Below are 25279 nucleotides of genomic sequence, written 5' to 3' on the forward strand. Positions count from 1 at the left end.
TTGCTGGAAATCCGAATTAAACAACGGTGCCGGTAATACTCGGAAATCAGACAGCAGCTGTGAAAGAGAAAAAGTGAGTTGACATTATGGACATGACCTTTCATCAGAACTGTCCAGTCTGACACACGTTAGAAAGACAGATGTTCTGAAATTGTTGAATGCAATGATGAGTCCGAACGACTGTAACGTGCCTGGTCTGAACAATAGAATCAAAGAATCAGAGAAACATGCAGTACAGAAATGGGCCCTTATGGCCTATCTTATTCATGTTGACTGTGATACTTCTCTACGGTAATCCCATTTGCTCATGAGGCCCATATCCCTCTACACCTTTCCTATCCAAGCATCTTTCCAAATGCATTTTAAACATTGTAATAGTATCTCTCTCCACTACCTCCTCTCACAGCTCATTCCAAATATTCACCAGCCTCTTTGATACCAAGGAATTGAGGGTTATGAGAAACTGACACAGGAGAGGAGTTGAGGCCAGTATATATCAGCCATGATCACATTGAATAGCGGGGCAGGCTTGCGGCCTACCCCAATCCCATTTTCTTGTGAAAGCTACCTCATCTAAAGACTAAATTCAAAACTGAGACCTGAAGGCTGCAATATGCCTAGATGTGATGCTCTTCCTCAAGCTTATATTGGACCTTATCGGAACAATACAGGAAGCCAAAGACAGAGACGGCAGAGTGGGAGTGGGAACATGACAAATTAACAACAACCTCAAACAAAGCTATAACTTATAAAGGTGATGAGACTTTTCAAAGACTCATTCCGAAATCAAAATGATGCATTCAAAATACAGAGTTCACCTTTACTGTCCTAAGAAGAATTAGGGAACTGTCATAACATCAGCCAACAGAAATTTCACAACAAGAAGTTTTGCATATGGCGAACAAAACTCATTAATTTTACGGAGTTTATGAAGCAATATTACCATTAGTAGAGCAATTTATCAAATGTGTTACTAAATCAGTTTTATATTTCGGCCTCAATCTTGGGAAATACCATAAAATTCCATTTCACTACTTGCTGAGATTTTTATTACAAATAAATCTTACTCAGTTCACCCACAGAGAACTCTTCTGTTCTTATTGACTTTTTTGTCAATTTTGCGGGAGATTTTCTTAATGGTCTGAGTTATTCACTCAATACAGTTTAAAAAAAGTGTGAAAGTTAGGATGTAAGCTGGAAAAAAATTTTGTTTGGAGTAAGCTGAAATTTCTGAACAAAGTAGAAAAGGCGAGTAAAAGGGAGTGACAAAAGGATCTTTGAGACAAAGAAGGTGAGATAGACTGAACAAGAATGATGCTAAGGGAAAAACAGTTTTAAATGAATAGAATATGATATTTGTTCTTGATCAGGCAGAAATTTTGATCATTTTTTTCTCAGCCCAGTCTCAACTTTTGATCAGTATACAGTAAATTTGGGTTATAATAAAATCAAATGAATACAAGTATGAGGGAGAAATAACAGAAAAAGAGAGGACGGCAGGGCAAGCAAAAGTAAAGTGATAATATTTTGCATTTCATTTTCCTGGTGTTCATTCTATAACTCAAAAATGTGGCTTATTTTTAAATTGCATCACAGGATGCAGGCTGAAAATGCAATAGGAGAACCTAGCTCAGGTACCAAAGATCCCACACAAGTGTGAGAAATCTTAAGAGTTAAATGTCATAATACATAAACATCGGTTTATCATCATATTAATGAGATGAGTGAAATCACACCTTAGAACATAAAAATAAATTATGGATTGAACATAAGAAATAGTAGGAGAAAGCCATATTGTCCTTTGAGCCTGTCCACTATTCATCACGATCATGACACAGCACCATTTTCCAGCGCTGTCCCTATATCCCTTGATTCCCTTAATCCCCAAAAACCGTTCAATCTCTGTAATGAATGAACATGACAGAGATTTTACAGCCATCCAGGGTAGAGAATTTCAATGATTTGGCACCACCTGAGTGAAAAAATTTCCCTCATCTTAGTTCTAATTATCATACTTATTCTCAATCTGTGCCCCTTGGTCCTAGACTCCTCAGTTAAGGAAACATCTTCCCTGCACCTAGCCTGTCAAACACTAAGAATTTTATGTTCTGATAAGATCTCTTATTATTCTAAACTCTGGAGATTACAGTCTCAGTTTACTCAATATGTCCCTGGAACAAGGTTAGCAGATCTTTGCTGCATTCCCTCTATGGCAAGTACAACCTTTCTCAGGTAAGGACACCAAAACTGCATGCTTTACTCCAGGTGCTGTCTCTCACCAAGGCCAATACTTCCTTACTCCTATAATCAAATGCTGTTTTAACACAGATTACCATTTTTCTTCGTAATCACCTGCTGCACTTGCAAGTTGACCTTCAGTGACTTGTGAACAAGTGTTCGCAGATAAATTGAACATCAACACTAACCAATCTCTCACCATTTAACAAATAATCTGCTTTTCTGTTTTATGCATCTAAGTGGATAACCTAACTTTTTTTCCACATTATATTTCATCATCTGTGTTCTCGCCCACTCACTCGGCTTGTCCATATCCCCATGAAAACTATTTACATCCTCCTCTGTACTCACAATCCCCTCTAGTTTAGTATTGTTAGCAAACTTGGAATTACGACAATTGTTCCCCTTAGCCAATTCATTGATATAGACTGTGAATAGCTGGGCCCCAAACTGTGATTCCTTTGGTAACCCAGTAGTGACAGCCTGCCACTTTCTACCTGATAACCATTCATGCCAGTACATTACCCTGAATTCCATGTACTTTAATACTTCTTGTGTGGGACTTTATCAAAAGCCTTCCAGAAATTCAAATATATTATATCCAATGGTACCCTCTTATCTTTTCCACCAGTCACATCCTCGAAGACTACAGCAAATTAGTCCAACAGGATTTCCCTGCATAAATCTCTATTAACTCAGTTCAATCCTATCATTCTTTACCAACCCCCCCACCACCCCCCGGGAGTTTCCTGTACACAGCACGTTTCACTCAGGTTAAATAAGGCAGTTAATCGGTTAGTTGCAGGTTGTCAACATGCTTTCATTTTTAGTGCACTTAACTCACCAGAGGCTCCCCACCCCATATCTAATCTAACTCAGAAAACATTCCACTTTAATACTGAATCCAAGTCTGGAGTTCAGTAACCTAGTTCACATTTCCACTGTGATACCATGCATATAAAACTAACATTTGCCAACAGATTCTGCCTGTTTCAAAGGAGAGCATTCTGGAGCTTAAAAATGATAACAATGGTTGGATGGATCTTATGTGAAATTAGAGTCGATGGTCACACTCTAGTTTCTCTTTCATATTACACTGTCCACAATTCAAATACATTTCCAATTCACTCAAAAACCACAGGAACAAGTTGGATAGGAAATGGAGATATTACTAATTAACAGAGAGGACAACTTCCAAGACTGGAGTCAGGTAGAGCATGAAGAATTTTATTTTGTGCTCAGCTGATACCACACATCCCTACTGTCTGGCTGCTCTGCACTTTCTCCATAACTGTAACATTTTATTCTGCATTGTGTTATTGTTTTCGTTTGTACTACCTCAATGCATTGTCATAATGAAATGATCTGTATGGATGGCATGCAAAACAAAGTTTTTCACTGTACCTTGGTACATGTGACAATAATAAACCAATTTACCTATATATCAATTTAATTAATGCTAAAATCAGAAAAGCATGCCACAAAAATATTCAGTCACCAGCAACAATAACACTGACTTAGTTAGTTCAACGATATCTAGTATATGTTTAAATATCATGAATCACAAATAAGCTAGCAATATTACATATTTATAACACACCTATTAAAAATTGTGACAATGTTCCTGAGTCATGGATAAACTTTTAAATCAGAACTATTATCAACACAGATGTTTCTTCTTGTTGCCTCTCCATAACCCGAAGTACTTCCCACAATTTCTGCTGTCTCCTATAACTGCTCCATATTTTCCCAACAACCCCTTTCTTCAACTTCCTTCTGCCTCCTTTACTTCCTCAACCCCCATTAGCTCTCACTTCCCCTCCTCCACTACCTCTTTAGTCTCTCCTCCTCTTTCTTTTGCCTTCCCCTCTCTTTTCTTGCTTTCATCCGAGTATATGTCACCCAAAATCTGCACTTTGAATTCTTCCTGTATGCAAGGTCATAGGAAAATAACTAGTAATCTTCTATTCTTTTTGTACAGATAAATGTGATCAAACAAGTGAAAGAGAGCAGAGGTTGTTTTTCCTAACTGACCAACTAGGAATGAAGAGGCCTCTAGTGTACAGCAGTAATATTATCATTCAGCTTCAAATCTCAAAACACAGAAACATGACATTTCTGAAACTGTTAGAACATAAACACATACCCTGCAGAGTTTCTCCAAGGCTGTTACCATGCTTCCATCCATGATTCTGCAGCAAATCACATCCAATGAGATCCTGTGAAACAGAATAGAGATTTTTTTTTGCTCCTAGCAGTGGAACATTTTCACACCTTGTGAACAGTTGCAATGTGAAAAGTGAGATTCCAATGGCAAACTGGCAAAAATGCCTTGAAAATAACTCAGCCAACTGTGCCAAGTTTCCCAACATACCTTCAATTTAACCATCTGAAAACCACACTCCCATGCTAGAAAAGACTGAATTATTTAGTGCAAGCTAGATAATTGAAAAATATATTTAGATTAGCAGTGAGGGGTATCAAGGCACAAGTGTCCTGATTATGCTAAATGGCACTCAGCTTCTTAAGGTTGTAATGTAGCCCAAATTTGCATTCTTGTAACATGACATACACGTGTATAGAGCAAATCATATTCTCTTGCATCTGAAATAAATTAAGACATTTTGTAATGAACTGATTCATTCCACAAAGCTGGTCAAAATTTCTTCCAAGCCATTCACACAATAGACATGGAATTTTTGTGCAAAATCAAAGAAAATAGATTTTGTTGTTGGATTTCTAACAAACCAGCTGCTACGTCACACCTTAGCCTGAGGGTTCATCCTCAAGTCCTTTGCAAGTTTGAGGCTCATTCTGAGGCAGGAGAATGGGAGAACTAAAAATCCACAGGAAAGTAGACTTGTCCTGGGTGGGGAGATGACTTTATTAGCTGAGCTGAGGTAATGCAGCAGGCTACTTGTACTGTTATACCCAGTGAGCCATAATAGCACAAAAGGAAGCCATTCAGCCATCGAGTTCTGTTGGCTCTCTATAGAGCAATCCAGCCAGTCCCATTCCCACTTCTGTCCCAGACAGCCTGCAAATTTATTTCCTTCCTGCTTATGCAACTTCCACCACTTTCATATGGTGCATACACTTTGATGGTGGTAGAACATATATTTCAGCTTCAGAATTTTTTCATTTCAAGAACTACTGCTCATTGCCATATAGAGTTCCTCTTTATATCTCCCCTGTATCTCTTTCAAAAAAAAACCTTAAACCCCCTATTCCTTGTACCATCAGCATATTTATTTGATTTTTGAGAGCTGGGCAAGTTCAGCATTTATTGCCCATCCCTAATTGCCCTTGAATGGAGTGAGTTGCTAGGCTATTTGGGTTAAGAAGGCATATGGCGTGTTGGCCTTCATTAGTCAGGGGACTGACTTAAAGAGCCGCGAGGTAATGTTGCAGCTCTGTAGAACCCTGGTTAGACCACACTTAGAATATTGTGTTCAGTTCTGGTCGCTTCACTATAGGAAGGATGTGGAAGCTTTAGAAAGGATGCAGACGAGATTTACCAGGATGCTACCTGGATTGGAGAGCATGTCTTTTGAGGATAGGTTGAGCGAGCTAGGACTTTTCTCTTTGGAGCAAAGGAGGATGAGAAGTGACCTGATAGAGGTGTACAAGAGGCATAGATTGAGTGGACAACCAGAGACTTTTTCCCAGAGCAGAAATGGCTAACACAAAGGGGCATAATTTTAAGGTGATTGGAGGAAAGTACAGGGGGGGATATCAGAGGTAAGTTTTTTTTTTTTACACAGAGAGTGGTGAGTGCGTGGAATGTGCTATCAGGGGTGCTGGTAGAGGCAGATACATTAAGGGCATTTAAGAGACAGTTAGGCACATGGATGATAGAAAAATGGAGGGGTATGTGGGAGGGAATGGTTAGACTGATCTTAGAGTAGGCTAAAAGGTCAGCACAGCATCATGGACCAAAGGGCCTGTACTCTGCTATAATGTTCTAAAACTTCTAAAACTTCCAAATTTCACAGAGCATTATAAGGATCAACCACATAAGTGGGCCTGGAATCACATAAAGGGCAGAGCAGGTAAGGATGACAGATTTCCTCCCATTCAGAACATTATGGAACCAGATTGATTTCAAAAACAATCTAGTAGTTTTGTTGGTTTAATTACCACTGACTAGCTTTATTTTAATGCCAGATTATTAACCAAATTTAAATTCCACAGTTGTCCTAGTGAGATTTGGTGAGATGGTGAAATGTCATGACCAGAACTGAGCATTCTAATTCTGGCCTAACCAGAGCTTTAAAAGTTCAGCATAACTTCTATTTATAAATCCCTCTATTTATTGTCCAAGATCCCACATGCTTTTGAAAAGCAAAAAAACTGCTGATGCTAAAAATCTGAAATAAAAACAGAAAATGCTTTGCAAGTCAGGCAGCATCTGTGGAAAGAGAAACTCATTGAATTAATGACCTTTTAGCTAAACTATTCAAACGTTAGAAAACAAGCATGTTTTAAGTGGCAGGGAAGTGGAAAAACATGGATAGTACAAAGGGAATGTCTGATAGGGTGGAGGCCAAAAGAGTCTGAATGATGCAAATGATGGTAGTACCAACTTGAGAGTGGGTGGTGAAGGCTTGTTAATTTGATGAAATGTATATAGGAGATGAAAAACAGAAGGAAAACAAAACATTGTTGGAACTCTGAGATACAGAACACTGCAGCTATGGGAAATCTGAAATAAAAGAGAATGCTGTAAATATTCAGCAGGTCAGGCAACATCTGTGGAGAGAGATGTAACCCCCAGCCAATTTAAGTTAAACCCTCCTTGATACACCAGTGCACCTCCCAAACTGATCCCAATGCCCGGAAAATCTGAACTCTTTCCTCCTGCACCATGATTTAAGCGATGCACTGGTCCCCTTAACCATGGAGTCTCCTATAATATCACCATAAGTTCACATTGCTGTTCACCTTTCTGCAGTCCTCACCCATTGGTGTCAAGTGGAGACTGAACTCCTTCTCAGTGGCAACAGCTCTCACCGACATTCATCAAGGGAGACACAAGAGACTGCATGGAATCAGGAGCAAAGAACGAGCTGCTGGAGGAACTCAGCAGGTCAGGCAGCATCTGTAGAGGGAAATGGACAGTCAACATTTCAAGTCAAGACGGTTCATCTGGACCCAGATGAAGGGTCTCGACCAGAAACGTCGACTGTCCATTTCCCCCTCCAGATGCTGCCCAACCCGCTGAGTTCCTCAAGCAACACATTTCTTGAAAAAAGTTTTCAAAAATCTATATATGTTTTGAGCATATGTCATCTATTTTTCATCCTGACAAAATGGATGAAATTTTCTCTATGAATATAAACAGCACCACTGAAAGGAAAATTTACATAACAACTGAATAACAGGCTTTCCAAACTTTGGCAAGTATATTTGCCACCTACATGGTATCAAGACATAATTAAAACCTGATTATTTTTTTAGAACTGCTTTTTACTGCATTTATTTTATACACAGTACTACAAATGCAAGTAAATATAACCTAAAAATAAACCAAATCTATCTTAACTCTGATTTAGACTAACTACCAACATGTACTAAAAGATTAAAGAGATATGTCAAAAGCTTAAAAATAAACAAATAAGACATCTATAAAGTTAAATAGTAAAGTTCAGCACCTTTCACTTATAACAGCAGACCACAGAACAAGTCAAGGAGGAAGGAACCATTAACGCACAGGCATACCCAGGTACTGCTACTAACTAAAGGTTATGCATTTATCACAATCTTTTTTTTATGGCCAGTTGTCCTAAATTAACAGCTTTTCACATGGTGATAAATGGAGAGGTTTACAAGAAAAGATTCGAAACGCTGAGGCACAACCTGATTATGTGTATTCATCTTATTGAACATAATTAAGATAATCTCATCAAGTAAGGAAATGTTAAAAAGTAGTTCCATAATAATTAGGCTTTGAAAGTAGTCCTGTAAAAATTAAAATTTAAATGCAGCACAATGTAAGAGCAGTAAAAAATTGTGTAGTTTATATTTTGAAGAAATACCTGCTATTGCAATTTATAACCACAAATCATTAACAGCATAGATGTAAGACATAATTGTTCCTCACTTGTGCAACCAAGCACCAAGAGGATAAATAAAAAATAGGAATATACAATAAAATCATGCACCATGCTCACGTGTGCCCATTGTTTAAACATGTGCAACATTTGCAATGAGAAAAGAGCAGAAAACTCTTGAAGCTGGTTTATATAAACTACACAATACTAATAACTGTGTTAATGACACAAGCAGATATCAAGGAGTAAAGCCTCCTGTTGCCTCTTGACTGGATTCCATTTGTCCCAAAGGTTAGAGTTTTCTTTAATGAAACAACTATTCAAGTGTATTAGATGATATCTTTTTCCAAATAATCTACAAGGAGACACTGCATAACCCTGGTGTTATATACCAAAAATGAAATTAACACAAGAAAGTGCTGGTTAATAGAGGTAGGACTTAAGGATTGGCATGGATATGATGGGCCAAAGGACCTGCTTCTGCATTATATGACTGACTCTATGTTCTTATGGGGGTGAAGAATTCCACAGATTCACCACATTCTGCTAGAAGAAATTCATACACACCTCACTTTTAAGTGACTGCCTCCTTATCTTGTAACTATGTTCCCATGTTCAATACTCCCCCATTAGTGCAAACATCGCATCTAACTTGTCATACCCTCTCAGGATCTTACATCTTTCAATAAGATCTATGGGGATCTGGCACATGGGAAGAGTTGAGGCCTGGGGTAGGTCGGCTATGATCATATTGAATGGCAGGGCAGACTTGAGGGTCCAGGTGACCTACTCCTGCTCTTATTTTCTCATATCCTTGTACGTTCACACCTTGAACTTCTAAACTACAAGAAATACACTTTTAGCCATTTGTGATAAGACAACTCTTTCATCCCAGGAATGAACCTAGTAAATCTCTTCTGAACTGCCTCCAATGCCAGTATATCCTTCCTTAAATAAAGGGAGCAAAACTGCACAAGCACTCCAAGTGCAGCTTCAATAAGACACTGTACACCTGTAACAATACACATATGAAGTAACAAAATTTCATTAAATAATTCATCATTAATTATTTCTGATTAATTTCATTACTTATTTCTGATTTACTTTGGTGCATTTGTTTCTCCTAGATTTCAAATATATTTTACACATACCTTATCAGATACTTACCACTTCATGTATTGAAACTGGCAAGGAAATTCCCACCTGCACCCTGCCCCCCACTCTTCCCAAAGTATCTATGAAGCAATTACTTACTCACTTGCTTTGCTGTCAAAACAGGCATAAACTTCAGTGAACTTCTCGATTTTTTAGATTTCCAATTCTCCTGAGTGCTTAAACGTTATGAACTAAACCATGAATTAAAGTAAAGGCATTTGAGAATGAAAATTGAATAAGACCAAAGTAGGAAATGCTGATTTGCAATAATAGCTACAGGAATATATTCAACTTTGACAAGTGCCGGGGGAAGAAGGACAAGACAAGTTCAGGGGAGCAAGGACAAGCACAACTTCTACTCCACTGAAAATTATCTATGCACAAACAAACTGTACCAATGTGTTGGAGGCCAAATGTCCAGATTTTGCATTTGTAATAAATGCAAAACTGTCAACGTTCACTGTTGTTATACTGTGAAACTTGCAATAACATCTGGAGCAGGCATGTGCACAGTTAAACACAGACATACGATAGTGTCAATGAGTCCTGCTTCTCTCCAGCCTTCTCCATCACGATCTTGAGACGTTAGAGATCTGACAAGCACTTCAAGTATTAACTGCTCATTCTAACTGCAAAATATCCTGAAAAAGATAATTTTTCTGCATGAGGTTTGGCTTACTGCTTAGCAACCTGGGGCTCTGAAAAAAAAAAATGTGAATTGTTCATTTTCTCCAGTAAATATTTCAAAATAGAACAGACTTCACAATTTTAATAGATTTATTTTCAATAGCTTTATGGTACTTCAGTTTGGAACAATCTCTTCCCTATTCCAAACTCTATTTTGGACTCAGTAAAATTACAAATTGGGCTTTTCAATTCCTGATTTGTTGTCTGTGAAAATTCTTCAGTTGTGCCTGGCTGCTTATTGTTGTTGGATCCCAGGGATCCCCTAGAACTGTCCACCTGACAGCAAGGTGAAGGGAAAATCCACATCAATGTATCCACTGTCAGAGCAATATGGGGCAATGCAACAAGATAAGAGTCATAGAGCCAAATAGCATGGAAACAGGCCATTCAGCCCAGCTCATCCACGCCAACCAGTGGGCACCCATCTATATTAATCCCATCTCCCAGTACTTGGTCCTTAGCCTTCTATGCCTAGACAATTCAAGTGTTTATCTAGACACTTCTTAAATGCTATCAGCGACCCAGCTTCAACCACTCTCTCAGGCAGTGCATTCCAGATACTTACCACTCTCTGAATGAAGGTCTTCCTCATATCTCCTCTAAATCTCTTCCCTTGTTGGATTCGACTGTGTTAAATAGTTTTTTAACACGTATAGTGTTTAATACACCTCAAGTGGCTACACAAGGAATGGCCACTTTCTAGCTTATTGGTTCGTCCATCAGGTGAACATGTGTTTTCTCATTGGCTGGTTTTGCCACAGGTATCTAATAGGTTTTCTGACTGGACTATTGTTAGCTAAGGAGTACCTCTTATCTCAGGTATAAAAGGTGTTATTTTTTGTTAATCACTCTCTCGCTCTCTCTCCCCCCCCACCCCGGCCCTAGCTCATTTTTAGTTCCTTTGAGTTCCTTTGTCCCGGCTCACCTCCTAGTAGTAAAGCTAGTGCCATGTGCTCTGTGACTGTTTCTTTGTTTTAAACTTCTCCAATAAAACTCTGTGAAGCACCAAGTTGTTTTCAACTCATTCTTGGACTCCTGAAAGAACCTGCGGATTCGAAAGTAACAGGATCTGACACCCCTTACCCTAAATCTGTGTCCTCTAGTTTTATCTACCTCTGATAATGGGAAAAGTTTCCTGCAGTCGACTCTATCTGTACCCTCATAATTTTACATACTTCAATTATGAACCCTTTTAACCTCCACCACTCCAGAGAGATCACTATCTAGCTTCTCCAGTCTCTCCCCATAACTGAACTACACCATCCCAGGCAACATCCTGGTGAATCTCCTCTTCACTCTCTCTAACACAATCACATCCTTCCTATAGCATAGTGACCAGAACTGCACACAGTACTCCAGCTGAGGTCTGACCAAGGTTTTATAAAGTTGAAGCATAACCTCCCTACTTTTGATGGCTCAACTAATGAAGGCCAGTATCCCATATGCCTTCTTAGTCTTCAAGGATATATGGACTCGTACTCCAAAGTCCCTCTGTTGCTCAATATGCCCTAAGACCCAATCGTTCATGGTATATGCCCTAAGCCTCATTATTACTCCCAAAATGCATCACCTCACATTTGTCTGGACTAAACTGCATGTGCCATTTTTCAGCCCATTTCACCAACAAAACAATATCTCTCTACAGCCTAAGACTACCTTCCACACCATCAACAACTCCATAGTCTTCATGTCCTTTTGTGTCAACTTTTGAATTGAACAAGATATGGATTTGAATGTGGATGAAGGTTTCAGAGAGGGAAAACAGAGTATATCTCAGGCCCAAGGAAGCAGCCAACATTACTTGGAAATGAGCCAGGCCAAGTGCAGTTGGCTTGCTTTCAACCATTACCAGATGGAATATTCTCCAACTTAGTCATTTCTGATGTCAGTATCTTCAAATATGTAAATAATACTGAGATATTACGGCAAAATCCACATTTAAAGTTTCAGCATTTAAAGTATATTAACTGAAAATAGCTATGTACATTAAAATGTGATATAACTTACATTATGGGACAGAATAGCTAACAAATTATAAGCACAAAATGTCAATGAAGATAGGTCACCAAGGAAACACTGAAAAGGCATTCCTCACCTCCAGCTGACTGAGGACTTTAATGAGTTAAGTTGAAGTAACATGGCTTTGTACATCATCAACTGTTATACATGCTTAGATAAGAGTATGTAATAGCAGAGATTAGATAGAATGTGGGATGTTTATATCTATGATGATAGCAGCATAAAAAATAACTAAAAGTTGGCAAATTAGTTAAGGGCAATGGAATGCTGCTGGACACCAAGGAATAAACCTTGTAAATCAGATTAGGCTTTCAGTTGCCTTTTCCAACCTTTACATCAGATGTAGGCCAAGAGATAAAATATATCTCATGCCATAGATTCATGGATGGATCAGGTTGTAAGAATACTGGTGAATCCAGGAAAGTCTGGACTTTGGACATTAAACAGCAAGCAAAGGCAATTAGGAAACAACCCAGCAAGCTTGGCTAAATTGGAGAGGATTTATGTTACAGACATTTTTATTTTTAATGAAGTATTGACTATTGCTGACACTAACAGGATTACACAATGAATCAGACATTTTTAAGTAGCAATATGCTATCCAGAAACCTTGGCAACCCAGCTCCTGATTAATCCAGGCACCTTAAAAAAGATTTCAAATTGCCTATTGTCTTCTTTATCACACTATGTAGTTACATATACTCTGTTCTCCCTATTATTCTGTGGAATTAGTATTATTTGATTTATTCACTGGAATAAATCAAACATGAATTAAGGGCAAAGTTTAGTCACCAGTTTGGCACTCCAAAGAGTCACATGAACTGAACGGTAGATTGCCACCATGAGGACTCCAGATATCTAGCACTGAAATTTAGATTTGGCTGATTGGTACCAAATATTTGAGTATAATAATGGAATGGAAGCGTTTCGATTTGCAATATAGAGGGAATTTTCATTTGGGAACTTTCAGCAGAATACAAGTTCCATCATTTGGTTAGTTAATGGTCCTCTGATTTCACAGGAAAGAAAGAGCATCAGTTACCTTTGATGCAGCAGGGTTACTAGCTAAAATGCCATAGGTCACCTGTATTCACCTGGAGTGATCAAGATGGACATTAGTTTAATTCAGTGGCAGCCAGGTGAAAATACGGTCCAGTCTTCAGCATAAAGTTTTAGCCACTTGGGGAAGTCACTACTGAGTCTGATTAATTTCAGATATTGTTTTGGGAGCCTGGGTTAATCAAATAATACTACATGTGAAGTAAAATGGATACTTATTAGCCAGTTGAATGTGCTTCTTTTCAGCTACAACCTATGGACATCTATTCCTGTGGGTGATTAGTTAGAAAATAACTTCTCCCAGAAAATAACAAAGCCTATAAGTCTTAGGCATTGTTGTTTGTAACTAAACTTTGGCGCGCACCTTTCCATAAGTTAACTAATTCAAATCAGATGATGATTTCCTAGTCTGTTCCTATGTGCACAGCAAATAGTACCTACATTTACTCTTGAAATTCTACACTGCATGGCTGCATAAAATCAACCATGACACTTCGAACAAGCCACCAGTATTTCGACTGCCTACTCAGTAATTATTGGCTCTTGTTCTGCCTTAGAGAGTGGATAGTTTAAAATTCATTTATGCTTGAAAACATACACTAAAATGATGCGGCACAGAAATCCACATCATTTGGTCACAGTGTCATTATCATGTGATTTTCATCTGCTTTCTAGTAGAAATAAGTTGCCCACTTAGGAGGTCCAATCACATATTAAGTGGGAATAATTTCAGGACCAAAACAAGCCCTGTCATACAATTTGGTATTAATTAATATCATACCTGCACTTCTTAAAATGGGCATGATCGCATAACAGAATCATTCCTGGAAGACCCAGTCAGGTTTGTGAGAACTGAAAAATAAAGCAAGATAGTTAAAGGGAGCACTCCATTTCACTGACATAAACCTTCAGGTGGAAAGGGTTGAATGCAGAGAATAATCCTCTTCTCATTAAGGTGAAGAGTAAGGACAGCAAGTCCAGAGAACTCTGGATGTCAAGGAATATGATAGAGAGAAAAAACATGGGCAAATGGGACTAGTTGACATGGGACTAGCTTAGATGGGCATCTTGGTCGGTATGGACCGGTTGAGCCAAACTGTCTGTTTCCATGCTGTATGACTCTATGACTCTAAAAGATAAGATTTCTTTAATCGTCACATGTACATCGAAACACATAGTGAAATGCAGTTTCTGTGTAGAGTGTTCTGGGAGCAGCCCACATGTGTCGCCATGCTTTAAGTGCCAATATCACATGGCCACAACTTTCGAACCCGTACGTCTTTGGTATGTAGCGTATGGTAGGTATAGAGCACTGAAAACAGGGGAGGCCCTTCAAAAGTATAGAGAGAATGCTTAAAAAAGAAATTAGGAGACAAAGAGGGGCCATGAACTATCGTTGACAGATGAAGATAAGATTAAGGAAAATCCCAAGGCATTTTATATTAAGAGCAAGTGAGTAACCAGGCAAGGTGTAGAGCCCATTAGGGACCAAGGGGGCAATCAGTGTGTGAAGCCAGAGGAAATGGGCAAAGTCTTAAATAAATACCTTTTATCTGTATTCAGTAAGGAGAGCAGTGTAGTTGGAGATTTCAGTTGGGACAGTGAAATTCCATATCATGTTAAGATCAAAAAGAAGAAGGTATTAGATGTCTTAGCAGGCATAAAGGTGGATAAATCTCCAGTGCCTGATGAGATGTATTCCACGCTGCTATGGAAAGCAAAAGTGAAGATAGCTGGGGCACTAAGAGATTTTAAATCTTCATTAGCTACAGGTGAGATGCCAGATGGCTAGAAGAGAGCAAACTTATCAACAATAAACTTTTTCCTCTTGGCAGAGTTATGTAAGACCAGAGGGCATAGATTTAAGCTGAGGTGTAAAAGGTTTAGAGGGGATCTGAGGAAGATTTTTGGCACCCAGAGAGTGGTTGCAATCAAGAATGCACTGCCTGAGAAGGGGGTGGAGGCAGGTACTCTCACAACAGTTAGGAAGCATCTGGACAAGCACTTGAAGCAGCAAGTCATACTACGGTATGAACCAAGTGCTAGCACATGGGATCAGTACCAACAGGTACTTGGTGGTTGGCAAGGACTCGGTGGGCTGAAGCATCTTTTTCTGTGCTATCCAACTCTGATTGTATGACACCATGACAAGTTCAATTCAGAAGGGGAAGACAGGAACCCATCAAGTACCAAAGTGAAGTGCCAACAGGAAAAAGTGGCTAAAGAAATCACTGACCGTAATGACACCATTGGACCAGGTCCCAATGCTGCACTTCACTTACGTTTTCAAGGTTAGCAAAACCAAAAAATCCTATATGCTCACATTTGAACTATTACACTGGCAATGGTTAGCACTTAAAGAAATAATGCACAACTTGCAAAAAATATATATTCCTTTATGGCACAAAGACATGAAAGAAAAAGTAATCCATTTATGGTTAACCAGAGAAATTAAAGATGGTATTACATCAAAAGAAGAGGCTTATAAAGTTGCCAGAAATAGCAGCAATCCTGAGGACTGGGTGTATTTTGGAACTCAACACAGGATGACCAAGAAATTGATAAAGGCGGGCAAGATATGCTACAAGTACAACTGGCAAGATACATAAAAACAGACTGCGAGAACTTATAGAGGAAAAAAATAGCGGGGTGAAATGTGGACCCCTTTTGACGAGACAGCAGAGGATTTATAATGGTTTATAATGAGGATACATAATAATTTATAATTAGTTCTAATTAACCTAATGCCTTGTGTCCGTCTTGAAAGAAGACATACAAAACCTGTGGATATATTAGAGAATCAAGAGAATGAGAACTGAAAGAATTGGGTATTAGTCAAAATATAGCTATGGAGAAGGTGACGAGCTTACAGGTTGATAAATACCAAAGATCTGATGGTCTACATCTCAGAGTTTTCACAGAGGTCATAGTTATGAAAGAAAAATCAAGTTTCACTGGTTTTCCCTCATCTATACTCCTTGTTGCATCCTCAAAGAACTCCAGCAAAACAGTCAATGTGGCAGATTTGGATTTCTGGAATGAATAAACAGATCCTTCAGGTTTACAGGCTGTGACTGGTGGAATGCCGCAGGGATCAGTGCTAGGAACATTTTTGAATGCAATTCTTTTCCTATACTCTTCCTTCAGTCATCTCATTTCCTTTTAAATTTCCTTTCTGAGCAATCTAGAATCTGCCTGGTTGTCACCTATGCTAACAGCCTGGCATCAGTCTCATGTTAAAATCAAACAAACTATACATGCTGGAAAACTAAAATAAAAACAGAAAATGCCGCAAATACTCAGCATGTCAGGTCGCATCTACGGGAAGAGAAACTGACTTAACTTTTCGGGTCGAAATTGGGAAGGTGACAAAAGAAGCTTGCCCTTCCCTATAGCTTAACAAGTTTCTTTTACCTCCTCCCTAGTTCTGACAAAGGCTCTTCAAACTGAAACCTTGACTCTGTTTCTCTTCCCACAGATGCAGCCTGATCTGCTGAGTATTTCCACCATTTACTGTTTCTATCATCTGTCTTTTGTTCTGTTTTTCTGCTCTGTTTTACTGTATCTTTTTACTCGTCCAGGGAGCTCCACCCTAGCTTCCCTACTCTTCCTCCTCACAGAAATAGATCTATACTGCACCTGAAGCATCTCCATTTTAAAGGTTACCATTGTTCAATGCCTGGCAAGCCTTGATTAAAATTTATCTGGGCCAGATCTGTTCTCATCCTATCAAATGTGGCCCTTTGCCAATTGATTCTATTTACCTTGGAGTGCTCTATGATTTTCCACAGCAAATCTCAACTTTATGATCACTGCTTCCAAAATGCTCTGACAGTAATACGTTCTGCACTTGGCCAGGTTCACTTTCCAAGCAATGCTGGCTGGCTCTTTAAGCCTGAGATGTACTGCGTTTTCCCTCTCTAAAACCCTCATCCACATCCAAATCCATATCTTGTTCAATTCAAAAGTGTCATTTTTTCCATCTCAGCCTCAAGTTCAATCCAACAAAAATTCAAACATCCCTGCCTTTTCTGGAGTCCTTGGCCTAGAAATTTCAGGAGGGAGGTGCTGGACACTGAAGGGGCAGGAAACTATTCCCAATGTATCTGGAAAGGCCATTGAAGGACAGTGCCTGGAAGGGGCATGTTCTTTGTCCATGGGGGCCAAAAAGATCCTCTGGGGCCTGGAGACAGACTGATAGCCAAAGAGGACCTTGTAAGTTTATGAGTGCAGTTACTGAAAGTCTGGGCTTTGAGGAAGCTTGCAATGCAGGCAAAGTCCCATGCCCACACTTACTTTAGTCCACAGGATCAAATAAATTAGATGAGGTCTCCTTTCTTTCAGGTGGTGTGTGAATGACTTCCCTCATGCCACAGAGCTACAAACTGTGAAATATCACAGAAATCAGCAGTAGCAGCCTGGAATTATCCCAAAAGTGGGAAGCTGAGAATAACCATGCCCTTGACCTGTAAATTATCCATTTTTCAAGAACCTTCATTTAGTTTTCACTTAAAAAAATTCTTGGGTAATACTTCATAATTATTACATGATCTACCGTGGCTACACAGCATGTTTACATACTTGCTGTTTGCAAGGGTTCAGAGATGGACATGTTGCTCTGTGCAGCCTTTTGAAAAATTCATGAAATAGGAGTTGATGTCTCACTCATAGGAGGGGAAGCAGTGGAATAGGTCTGTAACCGTCTCCATCCCCCTGCTCCAGTTTCCACTCTGGAACACCTCCTTTGGCTTCCTTAGGTGAGAAAAACAATATCTTTCAACCCTCTCCAATGCTCCTAATTAAGCTCAAACAAGCAAGAGCTCTGATGAGACACCTACATTTGCAGCAACGAAAGCCATACATGACTGAATGCTCATGAAATTTCACTCCAAGAGTCCCACATTAATGCAATGAACTTAGCTTCAAAAGACTCCCCAACAAATCTGTGAGTTTTTGATGATCCTTCTATACAGCACAAGTATAGACCAGCTTTCCTGTGCAAGGTCTACACAGACTGCTAAGTACACAAATATGAATCAATTTCAGTCAATTGGACAATATGTATAGTTTAATATTATGTCTGCATGATCTATGTGCTTTGCACACGTGCACATTATATACACACAAAGAAGTGTGCAATTATGTGGTATAAGAATTCAATTGAATTTACACGATAATTCAATTGCAAACTGCAAAAAGACACATACTTTGTGTTTGAGTTCCTAGTTCAATGTCTCAGAGGTGTCATCAACTGGGAATACACTGTGTATCCTGGGCTCCAATCAACCTGCAACAACAATGTTGTCGGCTCAACAATGTAGAGATGGTTGGTTGACAAAAATAAATGAGTCACAGAAAGTTTCCACAAAGCAAGCATTGACATATATAATTACATATGGTTGGCACGACACGTAAGGAACACATTAATTGAATGGGACTAGTTTGTAAAATGGAAGAGTTCCTATACTAGAGCCTTCCATGCAGTGCAAGGAGAATCAACAGGCCCACTGCCCTGTCTTCAATGGAAATCCAAGGAGCTCCCTCACCACTGGCTGGAGACATGCCCAGATGAAAGGTAGGTGGATCTGATTGCTGTGTAGAAATTAGTGCTGAAGAAGTTGCTAAAGGCAGTGTCCTAGCCCCAACCATCAGCTACCCCAAAATACTTCCTATCACATCAGACATAGCATGAATCAATGATACTTCCAATATTCTAATTCCATTCACAACCCTTCATATAATGTACCTATCCAACTCTGGCACAAAAATGGACAACAATCAGGCTTGTGCTGCCTAATGGAAAGTTACATTGTGCTGCAGAAGTGCCAGAAGGGATCATATGCTGCAACCAAAAAATATTAACAAGTTATTTTTGATGCTGGTGTAGAAATCTAAATATATGCTATCTCTCAAAATACTCATTAAAATTATGAGGATTATTGAAAGCTTATTGATCAGCCATTCCTAGGATGACAGGAGGTCTGAAGGTTAAAAGTGGTCAGTACATTCCAGAACTCACAAATTCGGCAAATACATAAGATGCCTGTACTCATTTTTTTAAAAAGAGACAAATTCCAATAGCAGATAAATGACAAAGATGGAAGTTAATGTGTGCAAAATTGTAGAACAAGCTACGATTAAGAATTAGAAAGAAAGGAAGGATTTGCATTTATATATGATTCACATTTTGGGAAAAAGGGAAGCATATATATAAGCTTTAGAAAGCTGAAATTGAACAAAGCCATTGAGGAATATAAAGGAAGAGGAGAAAACTTAAACAGGGAATCAGGAGGGCTAAAAGGAGCCATGAAATGTCTTTGCAGAGTAGGATTAAAGAAAATCCAAAGGCATTTTTACACACATTAAAAACAAGAGGGTAACTGGGGAGAGGGTAGGACCACTCAAGGACAAAGGAGAGAATTTATGCCTGGAACCAGAGGAACTGGGCAAAGTAGTAACTGAGTATTTAGCATCCATATTCACCAAGGAGAAGGAAATGGAGGATAACAAACTCCAAGACCTAGGACTCAGCACTTCCCTCTGTAACTAGATCCTTGACTTTCTAACAAACAGACCGCAATTAGTGAGGATAGGCAGCAATACCTCCAGCACGATTATTCTCAACACTGGTGCCCCACAAGGCTGTATCCTCAACCCTCTACCCTACTCCCTATACACTCATGACTGTGTGGCCAGATTCTGCTCTAATTCCATCTACAATTTTGCAGATGATACCACCGTTGTAGGCCGTATCTCAAACAGCAATGAGTCAGAGTACAGAAAGGAGATAGAGAGCTTAGTGGAATGGTGTTGTGACAACAACCTTTCCCTCAATGTCAACAAAAGAGCTGGTCATTGACTTCAGGAAAGGGAGCGGTGTACATGCACCTGTCTACATCAATAGTGATGAGGTCGAGAGGGTTGAGAGCTTCAAGTTCCTGGGAGTGAACATCACCAACAGCCTGTCCTGGTCAAATCACGTAGATGCCACGGCCAAGAAAGCTCACCAGCACCCCTACTTCCTCAGGAGGCTAAAGAAATTTGGTTTGTCCCCTTTGACTCTCACCAACTTTTACCGATGCACCATAGAAAGCATCCTATCTGAATGTATTACGGCTTGCTACAGCAACTGCTCTGCCCAGGACCACAAGAAACTGCAGAGAGATGTGGACACAGCCCAGCGCATCACAGACACCAGCCTCCCTTCCTTGTACTCTGTCTTTACCTCTCGTTGTCTTGGTGAAGCAGCCAGCATATTCAAAGACCCCACTCACCCGGGACATTGTCTCTTCTCTCCTCTTCCATCGGGTAGAAGATACAGGAGCCTGAGGGCACGTACCACCAGACTTAAAGACAGCTTCTACCCCACTGTGATAAGACTATTGAATGGTTCCCTTATACAATGAGATGGACTATGACCTCACGATCTACCTGACCTTGCACCCTATTGCACTGCACTTTCTCTGTAACTGTGACACTTTACTCTGTACTGTTATTGTTTTTACCTGTACTACATCAATGCACTCTGTACTAACTCAATGTAACTACACTGTGTAATGAATCGGTTTGTAAGACAAGCTTTTCACTCTACCTCGGTACAAGTGACAATAATAAACCAATACCAAATAGCGAGAATGGGGAAGGGTATACTGATATTCTAAGGCCTGTTGATATCAAGGAGGTGGTGGTGTTGGGGTTCTTTAAGAACATTAAGGTGGATAAACTCCCAGGGCCTGATGGGATCTATCCCAGATTATTGAGAGAGGTAAGTGAACAGATTGCTGGAGCTTTGACAGAGATCTTTGTACCCTCTTTAATCATAGATAAGGTCCCAGAGGACTGGAGAATAGCTAATGTTGTTCCCCTGTTTAAGAAGAGCAATAGAGACAATTGAGTAAATTATAGGCCAGTCAGCCTAACATCATTTGGTAGGGAAATTAGGGAAGATTCTTGGGGACAGGATCTCTAACATCTGGAAAAGCACAGACTTATTAAGGTTAGTCAGCATAGCTTTGTACAGGGGAGGTCATGTCTTACAAACTTGATTGAGTTTTTTTGAGCGAATGACAAGGATGATTGATGAGGGTAGGGCAGTGGATGCTGTCCACATTGACTTCAGTAAAGCTTTCAACAAGGTCCCTCATGGTAGGCTGATCCAGAAGATTAAGGCACATAGAATCCATGGTAACTTGGTAGTTTGGATTCAAATTTGGCTTCGCCATAGAAGACAGAGTAGTGGTGTAGGGGTGTTATTCTGACTGGAGGCCTGTGACCAGTGGTGTTCTGCAAGGACCTCTGTTGTTTGATATTGATTTGGATGAAAATATAGGTGGGCCATATGGTACGTTTGCAGATGGCACATAAATTAGCAGAGTTGCGGATAGTGAGGAAGTTTGTCAAAGGATTCAACAGGATATAGAGCAGTTGGAAATGTGGGCAGAGAAATGGCAGATGGAGTTTAATCTGCACAAGCGTGAGATGTTGCAGTTTGGGAGTCAAATGCAAGAGAAAGGTATACAGTCAATGGCAGGACCCGTAGGAGCACTGATGTACAGAGGGATCTTGGGGTTCAAGTCTATAGTTCCCTGAAAGCATAATTGGTGAAGAAAGCATAATGACCTGACTGATAAAGGCAGGGATGCCATGAGTATAAAGGTCAAGAAGTCATGTTGAAGCTGTATAAAACTTTGGTTAGGCCTCATTTGGAGTATTTTGTGCAATTCAAGATGTGAAAGCTTTGGAAAGGGAGCAAAAGAGGTTCACCAGGATGTTGTCTCAATTAGAGAGCATGAGGTATAAGGAGACATTGGACAAACTAGGAGGTATAAGAGGCTGTAGGTGCTGCAATCCGGAACAACAAGCAAGATACTGGAGGAGCTCAGCAGGTCAGGAAGCATCTGTGGAGGGAGACAGACTTGGATTGTTTTCTCTGGAGTGGCGGCCGAAGGGCGACCTGATAGAAGCAGATCAAATTATGAAAGGCACAGATAGGGTAAATAGTCAGAATCTCGTCTCCCGCCCCCCCCCCCCCCCCGAGTGGATATGTCAAATACTAGAGGGCAAAGATTTAAGGTGAGGGGGGGAAAGTTTAAAGAAGATTTGCAGGGAAAATTTAAAGAAGATTTGCGAGGCAAGTTTTTTTTTGAAACAGAGAGCTTGGGGAAGCATCACCTCCTCTGATGGCTCTCAACATGGAAATAGCAGCTCGAATCTGCAAGGCCAGTCAGTCGCATGGTTGCACGCGCTCTCATGTGATGAGCCACAGAAAAAAAGCAGTTGTATTCACTGGCCTTTTGTATGGGTGCAAGACTTGGATGGGAAACAGGAAACACAGAGTGTTTCCACATGAAATCTCTGTGGTCACTCATGGGCATCAAATGGCAGGACAAGGTGACAAACTAGCAAGTTTGGACAGGGCCAGCCTAGTCAACATTCAGGCCATGATCCTGACGGCACCATTTGGCTGGACAAGCCATGTAATCTGTTTGGACAGCTCCCATATGCCATGCCAGATCCATCATGGAGCTCTTGCCCAGGGCTACCAAAACCAGGGATATCCAAGAGAGCTGCAAGTGAGCTGAAGTCTTGTGCCAGGACAGAACAGGCTGGTGTGCTTTGACAAAAGGGACTGTGTCAACTCTGAAGGCAGCCATGACCAAGAGCCAGAGAACACAGGAAGGCCTCAACATCTGTACCTGCCACAGCGTCATTCCTCACCCCACTATCCCTGAGTGTGAGCCTCCAAGACCGGTCTTTCTAGTTGCACTCAGGCTCACCAACAAAGACTGCACAAATCGCATCATTGAACTCAGTGGTCAATCAACAAGGATAGGTGCCTGGAACGCACTGCAGGGGAGGTGGTGGAAGCAGATACGATAGTAATGTTTATAAGGCATTTAGACAGAAACATGAGTGGGCAGGGAACAGAGGGATACGGGTCACATGCAGGCAGATTAGATTTAGTTTAACTTAACATCATGGTGGGCACAGACATCATGGGCCGAAGGGCCGATTCCTGTGCTGTACCGTTCTAAATTCTATATAAACCGGAGTCCAAGAAGGTAGGGAGAGAGATACAACATATTAAAAGTGATATCAACTGGGAAGCTTAACTACACCATAAGCAGCACAGGCTGAGTCCTGCTGTGGTTTCAGGATAGATACAAGTAAGTTCAAGAGAATTACAGATAGTATACTGGTACTTGACACCTTCTATTTTCAATTAAGTAGAGTTTATCAGTGATTTTTTTTGTTTGTATTACTGCTAGTTAAGGAAAAGACATTAAGTTTACCTATATTAGTCATCAGAACAAATTCAGTGAAATATCATTGAACATTGGTGGAATAAGTGGAGGAAACGCTTTGACAGCCAGCAAAGGCTTCACAGGCTAAATTATCTTTTCTATATCATAACATGAATCAACATTCAAATCATCTTGTTTCCTCTCTGTAAATTGTGCCTCTGCCTTTCATTTCACCTTTTCCCAACTTCAGCTTCCTTCCTCCCTTGGCCTTGTGTGCCCGGCTATTTCTTTAAACTACGTGAATATAGCTGCTACCAACAGAAAAGATGCTCAGGACAGGAGATTCAATTATTTCAATATAAGATTTGTACAGAGTCTGAGTGTGCCGGAGAACTTAAAGATTTGTACAAGTCTCAAGATTAAGTCTCGTATGGTCATTACATCAAATGTACAAACCTATCTGAATGAACAGAACTTTTATGGTGCAAAACCACCTAGAAAAAATAATTAACTATAAGAGGTACCCAAGGTAAATGCAATGTTATTTGCACATGTCACATGGCTGGAATGTCATGTGATCAACCTGTCCTTCCTGGAATGACCCCAACTGGAGTTTGACGACTTGATATTCAGAGGATGTCTAGCCTATGTTGTTTGCGCAAGTCGTTGACAGAGTTCATTCTATTTTTTGTTGTTTAAGGATAATTGTAAATTTCACTGAGATATTTTGCCTTCTCCCTTAGAAAATAACAGCCTGGAAGCTAAATGAATTTCTCTAAGTTCAGAAGCAGAGCCTCAACCTGGGTATCCTCCATTAACGGCAGAAATATATGTTAAGCTTTTTTTTTCGCTGATTCATCAACTGCCACAATTGGAATGCAGAAAATGTACAAATATTGATGTTAATGTGAAAAAAATACATGCACACATGCGATGCATTCTCATTTGAAAACAAAAGCCCAGTTTAACATCAACAAAGATGTTCCTGATGCCACAAAGGTTTCTGCGGTGTTCGCCGATTCATCATTTAAAATCAACGCTAGTTTCTCTCATTGTTGTAAAAGGCCGAGCATGCAACCTACCTCGCAATGCGGAGAGGACGGGAGGGGGTAGGTGTGGGATATTTTGGTTAACGTGACTGCGACCGGAGCCGACGTACTTGGGGATGCAGCGGGATGGCGGCGCGGTCCAATTAGCGCCCGGGGATCTCCTGTCAATCGCTGCACACCTGGAGCAGGCGCATGCCGCCGGGTCGCTCCGGGCTCCGGCCGCAGGACAGCGGGCTCGGATGGACAGGGGGCTCGGATGCGCCGGGGACCGGGGGGGGTGGTGACCGTCGCACTGGGACATTGCTCCGTGTGCTACTCCTACCTGTGAACCGCACTCCTCGTTGGATGTAACGAAGCCGTCAGCCATCTTCCGCCAGCCGGCGCCCGAGCCAGGACCAGCTGGGTTGGGTGGCGGGAGATGGAGAACCAGGGTCTCCAACACGTGCTCTTCCCCCTGCGTGCAAACACGGCGGCAATTCAAGCAGAGCCCGCTGCTCGTTTCTGGCTGTACCCCCACCCCTTCCTCAGATTTTCTTTATAAATCATAAATTGCCTGACCTGACCAGCATTTCTGTTTTTTATTTGCTTTTTTACAATGACTGATATCTACAAAGTCTATGGTGGTGAGTGTGATGTGCGTTAAGCCTCAATAAATGACCTGTCGTCAGGCCTTCACTGCCCTAACTAATAATGATTTCGTGTTGGATCAACATTGCAAGTGTAACCACTGGGCTGTAAGGGCTGCATTTTGATAAGTAGTTGGAAGGTCAGCCAC

At 40.4% G+C, this 25279-nt stretch overlaps 1 protein-coding gene across 1 annotated transcript in view; it reads right to left on the reverse strand.

The window, feature by feature from the left end:
* Positions 1 to 25002, reverse strand: part of LOC127570580 (G patch domain-containing protein 8) — a 554058-nt gene extending 529056 nt beyond the window's left edge. Inside the window, exons 1-2 of the mRNA XM_052016258.1 lie at positions 24827 to 25002; positions 4385 to 4457 (exon numbers count right to left, since the gene is read on the reverse strand). Of these exons, the coding sequence (XP_051872218.1) occupies positions 4385 to 4457; positions 24827 to 24871 (118 nt within the window). The 5' untranslated portion in view covers positions 24872 to 25002. The remainder of the gene's footprint in view (positions 1 to 4384; positions 4458 to 24826) is intronic.
* Positions 25003 to 25279: the final 277 nt, after the last annotated feature.

The sequence above is a fragment of the Pristis pectinata genome, chromosome 5 (assembly GCF_009764475.1).
Source record: "Pristis pectinata isolate sPriPec2 chromosome 5, sPriPec2.1.pri, whole genome shotgun sequence".
Classification (NCBI taxonomy): domain Eukaryota; kingdom Metazoa; phylum Chordata; class Chondrichthyes; order Rhinopristiformes; family Pristidae; genus Pristis; species Pristis pectinata.